Raw genomic sequence first — 18,038 nt, 5'->3', positions numbered from 1 at the left:
ACAAATAATTCATCTGAATTTACGATGTGGCGAGACGCTCCCGAATCGACCACCCAGACCGCTTGTTTCTCATCAGCAATCTTGACCTCGCCGGTCACCAGCTGAGCCGACTGTTTTCGTTTGAAGAATTTCTTTTTACGCTGCTGCTGCTGCTGATCTCGTCTCTGCTCCTGCACCGGCAACTGAGACTTGACCAACTCCGGACATTGTCGTTTTAGATGCGCTGAAGACCCACATCGGAAACAACGCCTAACAGCAAACGCTGACTTCTCACCGGCACGCTGCTCTTGCTTCACCTCTGGTACGGCATGAGAACTCCTTCCAAACCGTCCACCTGTAGAAGCCTCTGCAGCCACCGACCTTTCTTGCCTCTTCTGCCATTCTTCAATCAAACGCCCAGTAACGTAACTGACTGATAAATCATGCTCCTGCATGCCTTCTAGAGACAAAACTAAATTATCCCAGCTTTCTGGGAGAGAACTCAAAATAATAGCCACCTTCTCCTGCTGGTCTAACGCACAGTCTCTTTCCTGTAGCGCAGAAAACTTTAACTGTAAACTGTGTAGGTGTTCCTGCATTGTAACCCCAGGCTGTAACATTGCCTTGTACAATGCCTTGCGAATGAACAGCTTGGAAACCGCTGTCTCACGCACATGGAGTTCTTTAAGTGCTTGCCACACACCTCTAGCTGTCTTGATTCCCCTCACATACGGCAACTGGGAATCTTCCAGCCCCAAGACAATTGTGGCCCTTGCTCTTTGGTCTTTATCGAGGTCTTCATCATCAGGCTTCGCAGGAAACTTACTCACCACTTGCCAGAGACGATCCCTCTGCAGCACTGCCTGCATGCGTTCCGACCACAGCAAGTAATTGGAGTCATTCAGACGCTCAAAAGCCATCTGAACTGGTTGTGAGGCCATCTTGAGAGCGATGTCCCTGGAACCCGGAACCAGCTACTCACGACCACCGAGAGAGAAAACAGGAACCACAGCACCCAGCACTCACACGCTGCAGCTGTTGTCCTTGTGTCCACTGTGTCACCAGCTCACGACGGTCAGGAACCAGCCAGAGTCCATCTGCTGCACCAACAGGAACAACAACTTCTGGAACTACTGGAACCAACGCCGTTGATGCTGACACCACCGCAACTCAGGCTGGCAGCACAATGCCCATAACCTCATGGAACTTTGAAGTGTCAGGCATAGCCCTACTGGCTTTAGCCCAAACGTAGCAGAGTTTTCCTGCACAGCGAGGAAGCTAGTTGCGGCGGTAATGACTAGTCAGCTAGACTCAGAAGAACTATTTACAGGATTTATTAAAAAGGAAAAAATAAAACCAGCAGAGTTTCTGCATACAAATAAAAGCAAAATAAATCCTCTCTTTCTCTCTCTCTCTCTCTCTCTCTCATAACCATACACAGCACTTTTACTCCTAACACACCTCACATCAAACTGTGCTAGCAATCCTAGATAACAGAGTTGAGTGCTGGTCGTTAACCAATCAGAGTGAGTAGTTTCTAGGTCAAGCAGACCTGGGCTTTCTGCCAAGAGTAAATTGACACCAGCTTGAGTTAATTGTGTGAAGCTAGAATCTGCAAGTTTCCCACGAGAACCAATTAACAGAAACTGAACATAAATGGGCACAAGATGTTGGACATAATATTATGATGGCTGACTGGGAACAGTTATGGACCACTGGTATGAAGTTTATGGCATGTAATGCCTTAAGAGAGAATATTATGAAAATGGTATACAGGTGGTACATAACACCAGTCAAGCTTGCAAAAATCTACCATCTGTCCGATAATAAATGCTGGAAATGTAATGAAACTGAAGGCACATTCTTTCACCTTTGGTGGACATGCCCAAAGATTAAGGCATTCTGGGAGATGATCTATAATGAAATGAAAAAGATATTTAAATATACCTTCCTGAAGAAACCAGAGGCCTTTCTCCTGAGCATGGTCGGCCAATTGGTGCCAAGGAAAGATAGGATTTTTTTTATGTACGCCACAACAGCAGCAATAATACTTATCGCAAAGTACTGGAAGACACACGATCTACCCACCAGGGAAGAATGGCAGATGAAGTTGATGGACTACATGGAACTGGCGGAAATGACTGGCAGAATCTGAGACCAGGGAGAAGAGTCGGTGGAAGAAGATTGGAAAAAATTTAAAGTATATTTACAAAAACATTGCAAAATTAATGAATGTTAGAAGGATGCTGGAATGAAGTTATATGGTTTTAGCAGAAATGTAATTAAGAATTAAGTAAAAGCTGATTGATAATGGGCCAAAATGAAAAATTTAAGGTTAAACCGTTAAGATAAATTATAGAACAAAAATTGAGAAAGATGGAAAGAATTTGCTGAAACAATTAATTGAACTAGAATACAAAAAATGGAGGTGCGAGGAGGTCGATGAAACAAGTAAATGAAAGGTAAAAGATATGGAATATTAGATGTATGTTTTAGTGTTATTGTTTCTTTTTGCTGTATTGTTGTATTGTTTTTCTATGTCTTTCTTTTTATGTATTGTAATGTATGTCCTGTTAATTTTTTTTGTTTTTTTCTTTTTGCTGTAATTTTTAAACCTTTAATAAATATCATTTTTTTAAAAAAATATATATATTTACCAGGCACATTCCTGGTAAATAGGGTCTTTGGGGGCATAGGATACTTTCCACATTTGTATTCTAAAGTTGTACAGCACCAGGAGGGGCTAAAAAGATAGCTGTGTCATTTTTTTGCCATTACAATGAAGTATGTTCGTTTTTAGGTGCCCTGTCCACATCAACAGGGCTGGCCCTACCATTAGGTAGACTAAGGTGGCTGCTTCAGGCAGCAGATACTGAGGTAAGTGATAGGGGGAAGAGCTGTGTGTGCCATATAGAATGGCTTACCTTCTCCTAAACTAGGCTGCTGCTCTCAGGAGCAGTGGAGGGCACTGTCACACCCTAGTAAGATTTAGCTGCCTATTTGGTTGGGTTTGTACATGGAATGAGGCATGTGCTATCATTGCCTCAGGCAGCAAAAAGGCTTGGGTTGGCCCTGCACAGCAAATGCCTCTAGTAGCTACACTTTCCTTTGCTTTTTCTTTCAGTACAGAAGGACGCCTTTCCCCCTGAATGGTCTGTTGCCATGGTAGCCAATGTAAAAACAGGCCAGAAATGAAGAATTTTCTTTAAAAAGGACCAAAAACTGCTAGTGAAGGCAAACCTGGACTCTCAGGGACCAATTTTAGCTATTTAAAAGAAGCTGCATAGTCCCACAATTGGAGTGCAAACTCTCAAGTTTCCCCATTAGCCTATAAATATGTAAAAAAAGAAGTTCCTGGCACTGTTTTGTTTACAGTCTTTCAGTCACAACCATGATGAATCAGGACCCACAAGTGAGTCAAGCCCAGACCTAAGGTGGCTTGCACCCGTGGGACCACCTGTCTCTCATTTGAATTTCCTTTGAAAGGGGGGCAGAGAGAGAAATGAGCAACCTGGTATGTAGAAAGATGATATTTTGGAAGGTGAGGCTTTTTTCAACCTGGCATAAGGAACTGCATTTTCAGTTAAAAAAAGGTAGTGTGTTTTTCTTTGCATGTTGCAATTTAGGGATATGGGGTGGAGGAGAGAAGGGAAATATCTTGGGTCTGAATAGAGTGAAGGCAAAGGAATTACAATACGTCTAGGACTATTATCATTATAATTATTACTACAAAGCGTGTAAAGCTGAATGCACACAAGTTAAATGCACGTAAGCTGCGAGTTACCTGTACACTGAAGCTAGGGAGGGACACAGGGTCTCTGGGGTTGTACCATCCTATACAGAACTCTTGTATCAGGATGCTAACATTTTCACTTCTACACTTGCTATAAGACTATACCTCTGTCGGTAACTAAATATGTTAAAGAAGATCAGACTTGTTTCATGCCAGGGTGCCACCTACCAGACTCAGTGTGGTGAGTCCTTAACTCAGTTTTGGCTACAGGTTTGGCAAGGCCCTGAAGCAACTTTACTCTGACTCCAAAATGACCTGTTGCCAAGTCCTATTTCCATGGTCGTTGCTTAGCCACCCCCCTCATTTTCCTGTGCAGGGAAGCTTAGATGACACTCCAAAGTGCCAGGCTTTGTACAGGGGTAACCAGCTGCTGACCATTCATCTACACACAGCACCGTTCTATTTAGGAGTACATCCATCCTGGCTTTATCCTCTTCTCAAAGGGGATATCACTAAAAACTGGCTTCTGATCATTTGGAATGTGTCAGTTCACTTAAGGTTATTTAGGGAACACAGCCTTTGCCAGACTGTTTAGATAGAAGCATCTCCCCCCAGGTCTGTTCTCATTTATTTAGAAGTGAAGCTCATTATTGTTAATTGCTACTGATGCTTCAAGCCAAGTGCATGTATCGCTTTCTTGGAATCTAGCAGACAATTTGCTCTTTGTGGAGATGCTAAGATTCATTTCTGTAACTGATTTTTTGTCGGTTTGCTCTCTGCCTCTTCTTAGTTTAGCCCTTCTCTTCCTTTCTTCATCAAAGTTCTGCCAGCACAACATGCTAAACTTATAGGTCAGTTCAGTTGCCAGCCTTCTGAAAGAGGCTTAATTTATTATGACTATCTTGTGCAGAGAGAGGCAACATTGATCTACCATTTAAACATATTAGTAGACCTTGAGCATCAGAGGTTTACTCAATAGAGATATCATGACAAGCAGAATGTAAAGTACTGCAAGGCAAATGACAAAACAGGATGCCAGCGCACCACTCTCTCTGGCATTTTCCCATCCATAAATGCATTTGCATGAGAAAGGAAATGCTGTCATGGAAATATCAGGAGTGACAGAAGAGTGCATTATATTAATTCAGCTCTAGATGAGGTGCACCTTGGAAAAGAAATGCTCCAATTAATGCAATTGCTTTTCCATTTTTAACATTTGGCTTGATGGTGTAATCTTTATTGTGATGATGCAGCCGATATATTGAATTAATATCCACTACTGTAATCAATGCAAATGAATATAGTTATTAGTCCACCCCCCCACCACCACTGATGGAACAAGATTATTCCTTGCTCTTTGATAGATGTGATATTTGTCCATGTTCCAGCAGGCAAAAAGATGCCTGGCGACCAGCTTGCAGCACTGGAACTGGTTTGACTTGGACATTGACCAGCAGCCAAGTCTCAGCCACAGACATAGAACAGCCAGCACCAGCATTTGGCATCAAACCCTGTAAGTAAGCCAGAAGTTGACAACCAGGGGCCCTTGAAAACCAAAGCCCCCGAATGAAGACACACAGCCTGCCCAGGACAGCACTGCCTGAGCTTGACTTGACAGAGTTACTCATTAGAAACTTCATGCTCCCCAGATTTTGATCACCAACAGAAGCAGTGTTGGAAATTGTTACCTAACAGGGTGCTTAGGTCCAGGACCTAGGCCTGGACTTTCCACTCTTGGAGATGGACAAAGCTCAGCAGGGATTGTCAGGGCCAGGAGATATAAAAGAGTTCAGTTTGTAGGGTCACCAATGTGGTTCCCTCCAGGTGTTTTAAACCACAACTCCCATCAACCCCAGCAGCATGGCTAGTGATAATGGGAGTTGTAGTCCAAGGCATATGATGTAGTCCAAAGCCACATGATGGCTATCCTTGGAGCAGAGAAGAGATTGGATGGGATGATCAGTTCAGTAACTTATCTAGGGTCCTGAAAGCTCTGTATTTGACCATGCTTGCTCATGTTCTATATCTTTCATGCCTAAGAGCTTCCATGCCTAAGACCAATGTTAGTTCTACCCAGAGTATTTCCATTGAAATTAATGGCTAACCTAGGCCCATTAATTTCAGTGGGACTACTCTGAGTAGAACTTAGTTGGATACAACCCTGTGTCCTCTGTACTAGTGCTCTGGAATCTGCATTTGTGCATAGGACTCTGCCTGGTGCTTGCTCAAGTCAACAGTTTTCCATGGCTTTCTCTGGAGGATGTAGAACTTGAATTTGGAGTATGGTTTCCACCAAAACCTTTAAAGCTCAAATCAGCATGGTACATGGGCAAAAGAAGGTTTAAAGGTACAACAAGTGCTGTGTATAGCTAAGCAAGCTAAGATGATTCAACAAGGGAGACAATGCCTTGGGCCTCATTATATGGGAATGGGATGGGTCTTTTGGACTGGGCAAGCAAGTGGGATTTCTGCTGTCAATTAAGCTTTGCCACGGATGCACCCATGCAACTCTAACCTTGCAGCTCTGCCCAGACTCATCCAGCTAAGCAGCACTGGTGTCAGTATCAGGTGGGTCATCACACTACATTCACCACTACTGGAGTGATCAGTGCTTGAAGGGGAGGCATGGCTGGTTGGCTGGAACAAGAATGCCCCTAGTAGGTTGAAAGGCACCACTGCTCAAGACAGACCCCTGCACAAAATCAACAGCAGCTATTTCCTCCTGCTTAATTACCTAATAAGACTGAGACTCCCATTCAGCAGAAACTGTGAATGTTGTCACAGTTGTGGCAAGATGAAGGGAACTTGTGGAGGGAGAATTTCCAGTACCTTTCTCTTCAGAGTCCCATGTACCACATGAAAATCTTCTCTAAAGGGTCAGTGGGTCTGCCTGAGGAGTCTGGAATGAGGCATGGAGATGCTGAGGAAGTGGGAGAACTGCTCACAATTGCAACGTTGCACAAGCAGAGCTCTCTCCTTGGGCAAAATGTCTCCAGTTTATTTTGAGAAACTCCTTCCACTCAAGGCCCCTGTAACATGTATCATGTTTTTCAGGAAGCAATCCCAACCCTGAAACCTAGACCTGGACGCAAGGCTGTCAATTTTCAAGTATCAGTGGCAACTCTAATGAAAGAACCCAATGTCATAGTGGATAACAGTGTTTAAAATCACTCTTAGCTTGCAAACCTTCTGACTAATTTGATCACAAGAAAATCCATTCATAGTCTGTTGTCCCTCTGGGTTGATTTAGATGTAAATTCACCACTCACTTTTTGCACCATATCTGCCGCTGCTGTTTCAACCACTCTTCCAATTCCTATTTTTAATGATGCTGCATGTGCATTCATAGTCCACATCTGCACCATATATTTAAAGCACTATTATTCAACTTTAACCGTCTTTGTTCAAAAACCAACCTCTCTTTCCAGGGAGTTCTAGGGATTTCAGCTCTGTAGGGATCTCCTAACAACTTTCAGCACTGTTAATACAATTCCCAGGATTATTTTGGGGAAATCCATGACTGCCTAAAGTGGTATAATAGTGCTTTAAATGTATGGTGTTGATGCGGTTCTTAGTGTTGAAAAAAGTATCCCTGTGACAACATGCAGGGTTGCACTTACGTTTTACTCAGAGTAGACTAATGGAAGTAAATTAATTTATTAATCTCCTTAATTTCAATGGGTCTATTCAGAGTATGACTAGCATTGGGCATTACCTATTTGCTCAATGGTGGCAACAATGATGTCAAGTGGGGATTCAGGGTAGGGCAACAATCTCCTTTAAAATATGTAAATAGTGCTAAGACAAGCTGTGTTGGTAGTCTTATATGGCAGCGTCCCTGTCCCTCTTCATTTGTTTGGCAACATTCATTTAACATTTGGTAGATTTCTATCCTGTCATTTTGACACTAGCCTGAGAAGTATGCAAATACAATCTGTTTGAGATTGCAGCCTAGCTCATTTATCAAGCCTACTCACTGCTCATGATCTAGTGGGGAATTTGTAAAGCATGTTACAGCTTGGAATCATCAGCAAGAATATAATGATCCCAGGGTTTGGGTTGGATTTGTTTTATGGCTCGTGCATTCAATTCAATTTTTTGTTTACATGCTTCCAATTTTGGCTAGAAAAACTCAATATTCCAAGGAAGAAGTTGATCAATACACATGTTATATGTATATCTATATCTGTCTTCAGTAGCTCGTCCTGTGTAGGCTGTACAGAAATCAACCATAAAAACTATAACAAAATAATATCAATATGTACTGATTTCTTAATCTTCAAGGCTAGGGAAAGCTTCTGCAGAAGGTAACTACAGAGATTTTAAACTGTCAAAAGGATTTATCTTTGTGTTTATTTTACCTTCTTGTTGAATGTAATGGTTGTGGAAGTGTAAACTGATAAATAATCTGAATCTATGTCTTCTGTACTTTAATTCAGTATCTCATTCTTATCATGATGGTTAAAGTAAATGTCATACCAGGAGTTGACATTTTTGCTGTGCAAATAGATCATTCTCCCATTCTAAGGTTTACCACCTCAAAAATGAGTGTAACTAGTATTCACTGTGGCTTTTCCCAACTGATTCGCCTCCCATTCCCCTTTCCCTTTCTCCCTAACAGTGAGTTTACTTTTATACTGTAAACCAGAGGGCTAAGCACATGCTATTTCTCATTTTAGCACAGAGTACCACCTGCAACTGAAGGTGTCATATACACCAAAAGTGAATTCAGTTTCCCAGTGCCAACTTTATGTAGCCAAAACTGTACCATCCATCCACGAGAGGGAGGTAGCAGCAGACTTGGGGAACCCTCCAAGTTTGCAGAAGCACACACACACAAAATTAAATGGGGAAAAACCTAGGCAGGGGAATCAAAAACAGTGCAATGAGAACTAGCAGCTTACATAAAGTATCCTGGATGGGCTATTAGAGTTAAGCAGAAAACCACAAACTCTCTTTCCTGCACCATATGGTGATGTCCCAACTGGAAGGAAAGCGGGGAAAGATGCCTTCTACCTTCACTACTCTCCACAACCTTGCTATTTACCTATACAATAAAATCCAAATGATCTTGCATCAAGGGAAAGCCTTATGGGAGCAGAATGAGAAAGATGTCTCTTTGCTTACAGTCCCCCTTAAAAATGAACAGAACTACAATGCTCCTGTTTGAGCCTAGCTGGAACCTTGAAGAACAACAGTGTGATGACTCACTGCAACATCTGGTTACAGGCCTATATGTTACTTTCAAATCCAATCTGCGAATTCTAGCAGAGTCTGAAATCTGCTTTGCATCTGCTTGCAAGTCACACTAACAGGAATCTGTGTTATATATTCATTATCCATGCTTCCTTCACTACCCCAATACCAGGAGACTCTTATCTAGGATACACAGTGCCTTGAATGCCACAGGGAGCCTCTCAAAAACCACAGTCTTGATACTGTCGGGAACTGGAAGCCAGTAGGCAAAGGCAATCAAGAGTCAATGGCAATCAAGCGGCAGGTTCAAGCCAGTAGTCAGGACTGAAGAGTGAACAGAATCAGAAGGCAAAACAGGAAGCAGGACTGGAGGACAACCGGAGGACTAAGAAGCAAGCCCAGAAATGCAAGATACATTAGAACTAACATAGACTTTGCTGCTCAAGCAAGAGTGAGCTGGAAAAAAGTCCTATACTAGGGCTGCCATATGTTCGGGAATCGGACTGTCAAAATGGCGCCTGGGCAGATTTTTGCTGAATCAGAAAAATGTCCAGGAAAATCCGTACATATGACAACTAGGGTAATTTTATTAGAAAAATGCTCCCCAAAGACATAGTTTTTGAGGGGAGATGTTTGCCGCTCAACAACTTTGACTGGATTTTCACTTTGGGGAATATGGCAATCCTACCTATACCCCTTTATGCTCAGGAGGTGCCAATGCTTAGCCTGGGTTGGTGGAGCTAGGCTGCATCTAGAAGTCTTTAAGAGGCTGAAATTAGCTAGAGCACCACATGGTCAATAGATCCCAGCACTAGCTCATTTACTAATAGAGAGATAAGGAAAATGTGCAGGCAGAATGCTGCCTGATAGCTTACTAAATGGTAAACTTGTTCCTGCCTTTCTGGCCTATGAATAAGAAAACAATTAAATGCTATTTCATTGGCATTTGATGCAACTAGGTAATTGTAAAGAATATCAGGCTAGCTGGATTTTGTGTGTTGCCTGTCCTGCAGCGATTGCTGCAGAAATTATTATTTTTTAAAAAAACAAAATTCCCCAACCCCTTAGGCCTCCTGCATCATGACACTTCTGGCTATGGCCTTGGCTGTCTTTCTTCACCTCTCTCTCAAAACTCACATTTCCTGTGACTGGTATCTTGGTTCTCACCTCCAAGTAAAACGCTGTATGTGTGACTGCCTTTGCTTAAATCCCTCCTTTGTTAGCCTCAGCTCTTTCATTCATAGGAATGCAGGACAATGAGTCCGTAAGTGATTGTAGAGGCCAATTCCTCCACAGTGAAACTGAGATCAATGCACATGCATAGTGAAAGCATCCAACATGTGCAACAATACTGAACAAGATGAAGTCTCTGTGATTATACTGAACAAAATGAAAATCAGTAAGAATCTGTCAAAGCTCATATCAACAGCGGCATTTTCACAGAAATCAGTGTTCAGAATCAGAAAAGGGAACTACAAAATGGAATTATTCTGCCTAGTCATCTCCAGCCAAAGATTCATATATTTATTATAAATGCAAACATATAAAACACCAGTTCTCAAACTAGCTCATTTGGAGGAATCAAAATTATATGCACAGGTGTCATATTTCCTGAAAACAATTAACAATGCAATCTTACGCATGTGTCCTCAGAAGTCACACAGTGTTCAGTTGATCTTATTACCAGGTAAGATTGCAGCCTAAGTATCTTTGAGGCATCAGGCATAAGCCTGCATTTTATTAATGTTTGATCAGGGCTTGTATATTAAAGAGGGCTTAGACTTTCAAAAGTTTCATGCCAGGCAAGAAGGCTAGCTGCTTAAGAAAACACTGGCAATGTTTTTCCTAGACAAAGGGGCCCCTTGATTGATAGCAGAAAACAATTCTCAAAGTCGTAAAAGCTGAAATTACAGACTGAGTAAGGACACTGACCCTACATGTTATAGAAGATAAAAAAGGCAGAGATAAACATGATTAGGAATGAGTAAATAGTAAAATAATGCCAATGTGCCTCCCAGTAAAATGAGCCAGATCTTCTAAGGTTAAAAAGGCCAAGACCAAATGGAGAAGCATCTAGCTGGGAAGTCTTTTTAAAGCTGAGGGCAATAAATGTTGGGAAGAGCTAAGGGGAAAGCAGCTGGCTGAAGGGGGGGGGATGTAAATTGAAGAGGCTTCTTTTAAAGCTGTTTTTTACTGTGTTCCTTTTTTACTGAGTTCCCTTTTCTACTTCTACTTTACAAAGGCCTTATTCCTTTTAAGAGGCTACTTGTGTTGTGTATTAAATATATTGGCTTAAATGTAATTATGCAAAGGATTTAAGAAATGCTAGAAGAGTTGTATTTATCCTGGAATTAAGTCAGCCACCAGCCCAGCCCTCTTGCCAGACAGGAAGACGCCATCCAAACGGTTCTGATATATTAGCTGTCAGACATTTGTTTAGAAACCTTCAAATGAAGGAGATCTTTCAATGTTGATGTGAAACTCAAGATCCTTGACATATGTTTAAGATAAAAATTTAAGATTAACCATTTGTTTTAGAAGGCAATAGGGCAAGGAGGGCAAGAGGTGAGCTGGTAATTAAGATTCCTTGTTGAGACACATGTAAGATATATTACTACTTATTTGTCATTTATAGATGTAACAATATATAGCTCTTTGTCCTCCATATAAGGACAGGAGGATATGGGTGTATCTTTTTGTGATTGGTTCTAGCAATCAGCCAATAGGAAATTCAACCAGGCTGATTGGACAGAGGCAGCCACAGGAGGAGCAAAAGGGGCTGGATTAAGGGAATATAAGGGCTGGCCATAATGGCAGGAGGCCAGGCCAGAGCTTGGTAACCATATACCACTGTGCCTCTCATTTATTTGTCTGACAAATAAATAATTATTTTAATTTCTCTATTGCTGCGTTGAATATTTCATTCCAGCTAAGCGTTAACCACAAGCAGGGTGCTACATCTTAATTCAGGGATGCATTTTTTAAAAAAAATGTATCAGAGTAAGATGAAAGAGAGGTGATTATCCTACCTCTTCCAGAGCCCATAGTGAATCAACGAGAGGTTTGATCTTCTTCTCGTTGTACAGTTTTAAGAGTTTGTCCATTACATTTTGAATCAGGCCACTTCGGCCTTGTTTGAAAAGCAGGTTTAAGAGAGAAAATCCAGCCATGACTTTGTTTTCTTCATACAGCTTGATCGGGTTCACTTTCTCCACCTGCCACCACTAGAGAGACAAGCAAATAGCAACAAGATCAGACCCATGTAAGTTATTTAAGCAAGTATAAAGTGATAAAGTTTTATCCAGTGTTAATTCTAGGCAGAATAGACCCAGTGAAATGAATGGACATGACTAGCCTCAATGGGTCAACTCTGAGTAGAACTAAAACTGGCAACCACCAGAAATGGCAATATTTAATTTTAAGAAATCAAGATTATTCTCCCATGTGCACTGGTTTTGAGTCTGCAAAGGTTAGCCATTCTGCTAAAACAAAGAGTGCTTGCTGCACTAGTGGTGGTAGGGCTGAACTAGGACTCAGCTAGACTGGTAAAGAAAAAGCGATTTATATGCATTGTATGTGCGATATAACATTGTGCCACCAGATGGTGATGTGGAGTCCCATTTCCTCTACCCGTTTTCCCTGTTTAAATTTACAACGCTTTAAACTGAAACACTTCTTTGATGTGTCTAGATCCAGCCCTAGAGGAGCTCAGAGTTCTTTTCCGAGCCAATGATTTAGTGACATATAAATGAACACCATCTAGCCAAGCCACAAAATTATTATACTTACTGATTTTGCAAAGCTGAAGAAACTTTTGGTTTCCCCGGTAACCATGTTTGATGAGCCTAGAAAAATAAGGGCCAGAGCAGGGGTGGGAGAAAGATAATTACATTTTAAATTAAAATATTGCTCATTGTGTGCCTTGAGGACTAGGCCTGAGAATCTGGAGATCTGAATCAAAATCTTAAAATAACATTCCAGTTCTCTGTAAAGATTTTATGAAAGTAGCACTGAGAAAGAATAGCACATCCTGTCCACAGTTTCAGAACACATGCAAACCTCTGAAATTTTTGTCCATTCAAATATGCAGCGAGGCATCTGGTAGAGTCCAGCTTTCACCAAGCTGGTACCCACCAGATCTTTGGGGCTACAACTTGCATCAACCTCAGCCAGCAGGGCAAATAATAAGGGATTATGGGAGTTGTAGTCCAGCAGCATCTGGAGAGCATCAGGTTGTGGAAAGCTGCCTTGCATGATTTTGTGTTTATGTCTTACATACTCCCCGCCCCCCACCCCGTACAGTACAGTGCCTTACATACTTGTTTTTCAGCATGGTTCCAATTTCTAATAGCTGAAACACATTTCACTTTCCTTTGAATTAAAAATGGAATTTTGTATTTGAAAAGATTTACCTTCACTTGCTGTTTTTTTACAACTGTTTACATTGTTTGTTTGTTGTTGTTGTTTAAAAAATGATAATAGTGTTCACAGCCAAAAGGGATAAAAATAAGATGAAAAGCAAAATGTTACAGACTCAGAAAACTAAAACCAATACAGCCATTTCTACCATTATGTAAGACACCCTGAGAACAGTAATAGTTGGCATATAAATTGTAAATAAAACTAAAGTCTCTGAAAGAGTCTATGTCCTTGACAGTGAAGGGAAACAGAGATGAACCAGCCAGGGCTTGGCAGTGTATACGTTTGCACATTAACTTGTAATATTTTTGAGGAAGGGCAGTTGAGAAATAGTTTAACTGAAATATGTGTGCAGAGAGCAGGCTTTTCCAACCTGGTGTCCTCCAGATGTTTGGGGATTGTATTATTCCCCATGGATGAGGATTTTCTGGTATGAACACACCACCTGTTGCTACTATTGATCCAGACCATTTTGCGGACACCAAGTTGGGGAAAAGCTGGTACAGAACATCTGCTTTATTGGTGTAAACATATTGTCAAGATCCCAGATGAATGAGTTATTTTGTATGCATCCATAATTATGGAAAACTAGGAGGATCTAGCAGTATGAACTGATGATCAAAGACTGATTTGTAATAACTAAGGATGCTGCTTGCTATGTTTTGAGTGTTTTCTTGTCATTTGCTTTTGTGAGGGGAGAGAGAGGGAGGGTGGGGGAAATCCAATTGTGTTGGAAGATGGTAAGTGAGCCAGCATGCCTGATAGGCCTGATGATTCTGGGGAGAACATCCTGGCACTCACAGAGCCTGCCCACAAACGCTATGCCAACCTCATCATGGGCCTTTCACCCCCACCAGTCCCAGGAACTGCCAGATGACTAAATGCCCAATAACAGCAAAGTGGGCAGGGGGGAGCTGTCATTGTCAAATGTAGACGAGAACTGAACTCTTAAGTATGGTGCACTCTCTGGCATACAACCACAGAGCCAAATTCTATTCTGAAGAATTCTTTCAGAGATTGGGGGGAGGGGGTCCTTCTGTTTTTCTTCCAAGAGCATCCTTTGTGCACAAAGAGAAATTGGGCTCATAGCCCAGATTCCTTGGTCCTCTCTTGGCAGGGAAGGGTGCTTTCTCTGTGCTGCCAAAAGGATACTTTGTGAGGCAGGGGAAGTGAAATCCTTGAGAGATAATGTGAGGAGAGGGGTTTCTGCTAAACCTTTTGATATCATTGACAGGGCCTTTTTTCCCTCTCTGGGTTTGCTTTATATACTGCCTCAGCTCTCTGCTCCGCACCCCCCTCCATGACTCAGCTGTCAGGGTCAATCGTGCAATGATGGCTGCATTCAAATCAAGACTTGAGATCAGTGTCTCCCAATCCAGAATCTGGAACAGACCATGGGGAGCTAAACTAGGGGATGCTGCCAGAAGAGGGACTTGAGCTGGATCCTGAATTGTAGCAGGAAGTAGATACTGCTCACATATTTATGTTAAGACTCAACAATCTTACAGCTTGGTGAAATGCAAGCAGAGCACAGAATCAGGGAGCAGGTGAGTTTCTTATTTAAAAAAGTAAGAATAGTGAACCTACATTTTGCCCTATATCTCAGGTTCTTCAAATGCTAGAAGCCTATTCTCTCCACGACACCCACCCCCAAATGAAAGCTACTGATCTGGTGATAATGGTTAATGGTGTGCCTGTGTGCAACTGCCCCTTTGCCCCCTGGATACCCTCATTGTATGAAAAGGTAAAGGATGCCTGTAAACTAGATGCCCATTGCATTGCCTAGAGCTGGTGTAAATTTCTCTTATGTTCCTTCAAGGTTCAAACTCCAAGGATTAGTATGAAAGCAGACTCAGAGGCAATTCAAATGAATTAGCACTTTTATGTTAGTGATGCTGACTGGGGCTGATGGCACCTATGGTCCATAATGTTCAGCGGCCTATCCCTGCATTAAGAACAGGTGAACATGCAGCCCCAGTCACATATGTCCTGAAGCTGCCCGCTTCTTCCATGTATGTATGTGTCTGCGTATGTCTCTCTCTGTACAGTAATGCCAGAATGGAATTATTTTCACTTGCTTCCCAGAACAGTAGCTGTGATGCTTTTGGTTGAGGATAAAATGAGACAGAGAACCATGTATGCCACCACAAATTCTTTGGAGAAAAGGGTGTCATATATTTGTAACAACAACAACAACAACAACAACAATAATAGTTGTATTTGTCCACTGAGGCCACAATAATTGTTCATGCATACTGCATCATAGAGCAGTTCTGAGTCGATGTCATCCATTTCCACCATATGAGACACCATAGATTGATACTAATGACGACCTGAGTTGGCTACCATCGAGTGGCGATTGGCGGAGCGGGTGAGGGTTTATTTGCCAGCTGACTTTCACTCACCATATAAAATGTAAGTCCCGAGTGGTTTGAGAAGAGTGAGGCCTTTGCCTGTATTTTCTCCACAAAGGCAGTCCAGGACAATGTCTACGCCGTCTGCAGAGATTCTAAAAAGCAACAGACACAAATTAAGACAATGCGGCTTGCTGCCTTCGACTCCATAGACCTCGGAAGATTTTCTGAGGAACTGAAACCCATACACATGGGGCTGCATACAGCTAAGTCATATTCAGAGCAGACCCACTGAGAATGTAAGTTTGTCATGCTGATTGATTTCAGTGGGTCCACCCTGAGTATGACTTAAATGGACTCATGAACCACAAGAAGGAATAAATGGTTCAAGTACTCAACCACCACAGCCTACTCCTAAGAGACAGATGCATAAATGTGCCAAGGGCCATAGATAAAGCACTTGCCAGTGTGAACATTCCTGTCTTATTTAAATGCAGCTGCCGCATTTGTTAGACTTATACACATGCCTTCTGAGAAAGTCTGCAATCTGTGGCTCAGATGACACTCACATGATAACAGGGGGCGAAATCAGGGGTTCCTATGGGTTGTTACTTTTAAAGATCTGCACAATTATGTGCAAATGGTACAGAATGGATCAGGGAAGGGAAGGGAAGGGAACTAGACTGGATTAGTCTTCTCATTCCTAGAATTAACCATACAATTAAGATTTGTTGAGTCTTCTTAGACACCTTGTAACTTAGGTTGCAATCCTATACCTACTTGGTATGGACTCTGTATATATTGTGCCAATTTAAATGATGGGACTATAACCAGACAATTAAGTGAAACAAACCAGGAAAGTTAAAACTACAGGTTGTTAACCTCTGCAGCAGACTACAGAGGAAGAAAGGAGATCTAAAATGTCATTATTTATTGCTATTGCAATTTTACAAGACAGGATGGGAGCAGAGGCCGTCACCACAGAAATAAAGATAAATTATAGCTCAGTTTATAGGAGTGCATAAAGACAACAAAAGCAGGGATTGTGAGCATTTTAAGTTAAGAAGTAACTGTAGTTACAACTGATTGTAAGGACTCCACTGAACACAGACATTTGCTTTGCATAATCATGTCCCCCCTTTTTTGAGTGAGGCAAGCCAGTGTGGTGTAGTGGTTAGAGCAGGGTTGGCCAGCATGAAGCCCATGAGTCACATACAGCATACAATAGGTTTTTTGTTACCCTGTCATTTTTTTAAAAACCCACACATTTCACTTAAAAGTAAGAATAATTTGCCTAAGGTGACTCGATGCCAAAAGAATTCTGTGGCCCCAGAATTTGTCTATTAGAGTGTGTGTGTGTGTGTGTGTGTGTGTGTTGGAGACAGCATTAACATTTATTGCTCCACCCACTTTCCATTTTGGTTTAGCCTACCAAAGGCATAAGGTCCCCAGAAGATTATTCAGAAAGGGAAGTGACCATTAGGCTGAATAAGTTTTCCCAGATCTGCCTTAAAGGATAAAAAGCCAGGATTCAAACTGTATTCCCCTTCTCACTTAAATGGCAATTTCTGGTTTTTTGTTTTGTTTTGTTTTTTTGTTTAATAATTCTTCATCCTAACCAAACCTGTGAAATCCTGGCAATAGGCCAGATTTGACTGCACTCTGCAATTATAAACTATATTTGCGTCACTGATCATAGCAGTTGTAAAAAAAAGAGAGAGAGAGAGCTAATTTTAATTAAACAGTTATGGAAATGATTGGTGCAGCTAAAATGGATAATTGCACCCTAGAGAGACTGAAAGGCATAAGGTACACCAAACATTTTTTAATCCACACAAAAGGCATTTATTTTATAGCAATGATACTGTCTGAAATTAGATAATAGCACCTATAGTCATAGCACAGACTAAATTTTGTGGCCTGAAAGATGATTTTTCTTTCTTTTTCGGAAACAAGAAGAGCACCTGCCACTAGATGGGTGATTTAGGAAAATATGGAATACTAGAGAGGCCTCAACCAGAAGTCGGATGACTGCAAGCTGCAATATGTTCCTGTGGTTGTGCAATGACATCATGAAACCCTTTGCTATTATACACCATGTGACATTTCAGCACCACATAAAGCAGGCTGATTGCTCAGTTCCATGGGAGCATAAGGCTTGTTGGATAAGCAGGCAGTGTCTGATTACAGTCAATTCAAGTCAGAAAACAGAAAGGAACAGGACCTTGGACAGTTCCCAAAAAGGCCTGCTAAGGCACCCATAGGAGCTGTTGTCTCCACATGGTGCAACAGCCAACTGAAGCCTTAAATAAGTTGTTGTTCTTGATATATTATTTATACCCCACCTTTCTCCCTGT

General features: G+C 41.7%; 1 protein-coding gene across 2 annotated transcripts in view; it reads right to left on the bottom strand.

The window, feature by feature from the left end:
* Nucleotides 1-18,038, bottom strand: part of VAT1L (vesicle amine transport 1 like) — a 59,348-nt gene that overhangs the window by 20,407 nt on the left and 20,903 nt on the right. For both annotated transcript variants that reach the window (XM_083515113.1, XM_083515112.1), the window contains exons 5-7: nucleotides 15,733-15,836; nucleotides 12,698-12,753; nucleotides 11,938-12,132 (exon numbers count right to left, since the gene is read on the bottom strand). In XM_083515113.1, coding sequence (XP_083371239.1) covers nucleotides 11,938-12,132; nucleotides 12,698-12,753; nucleotides 15,733-15,836 — 355 coding nt within the window. The remainder of the gene's footprint in view (nucleotides 1-11,937; nucleotides 12,133-12,697; nucleotides 12,754-15,732; nucleotides 15,837-18,038) is intronic.

This window comes from Podarcis liolepis (assembly GCF_965112155.1).
Source record: "Podarcis liolepis genome assembly, chromosome: 7".
Classification (NCBI taxonomy): domain Eukaryota; kingdom Metazoa; phylum Chordata; class Lepidosauria; order Squamata; family Lacertidae; genus Podarcis; species Podarcis liolepis.
Note: the sequence above shows the minus strand (reverse complement) of the source record. Positions and strands in the feature narration are given on the sequence as shown.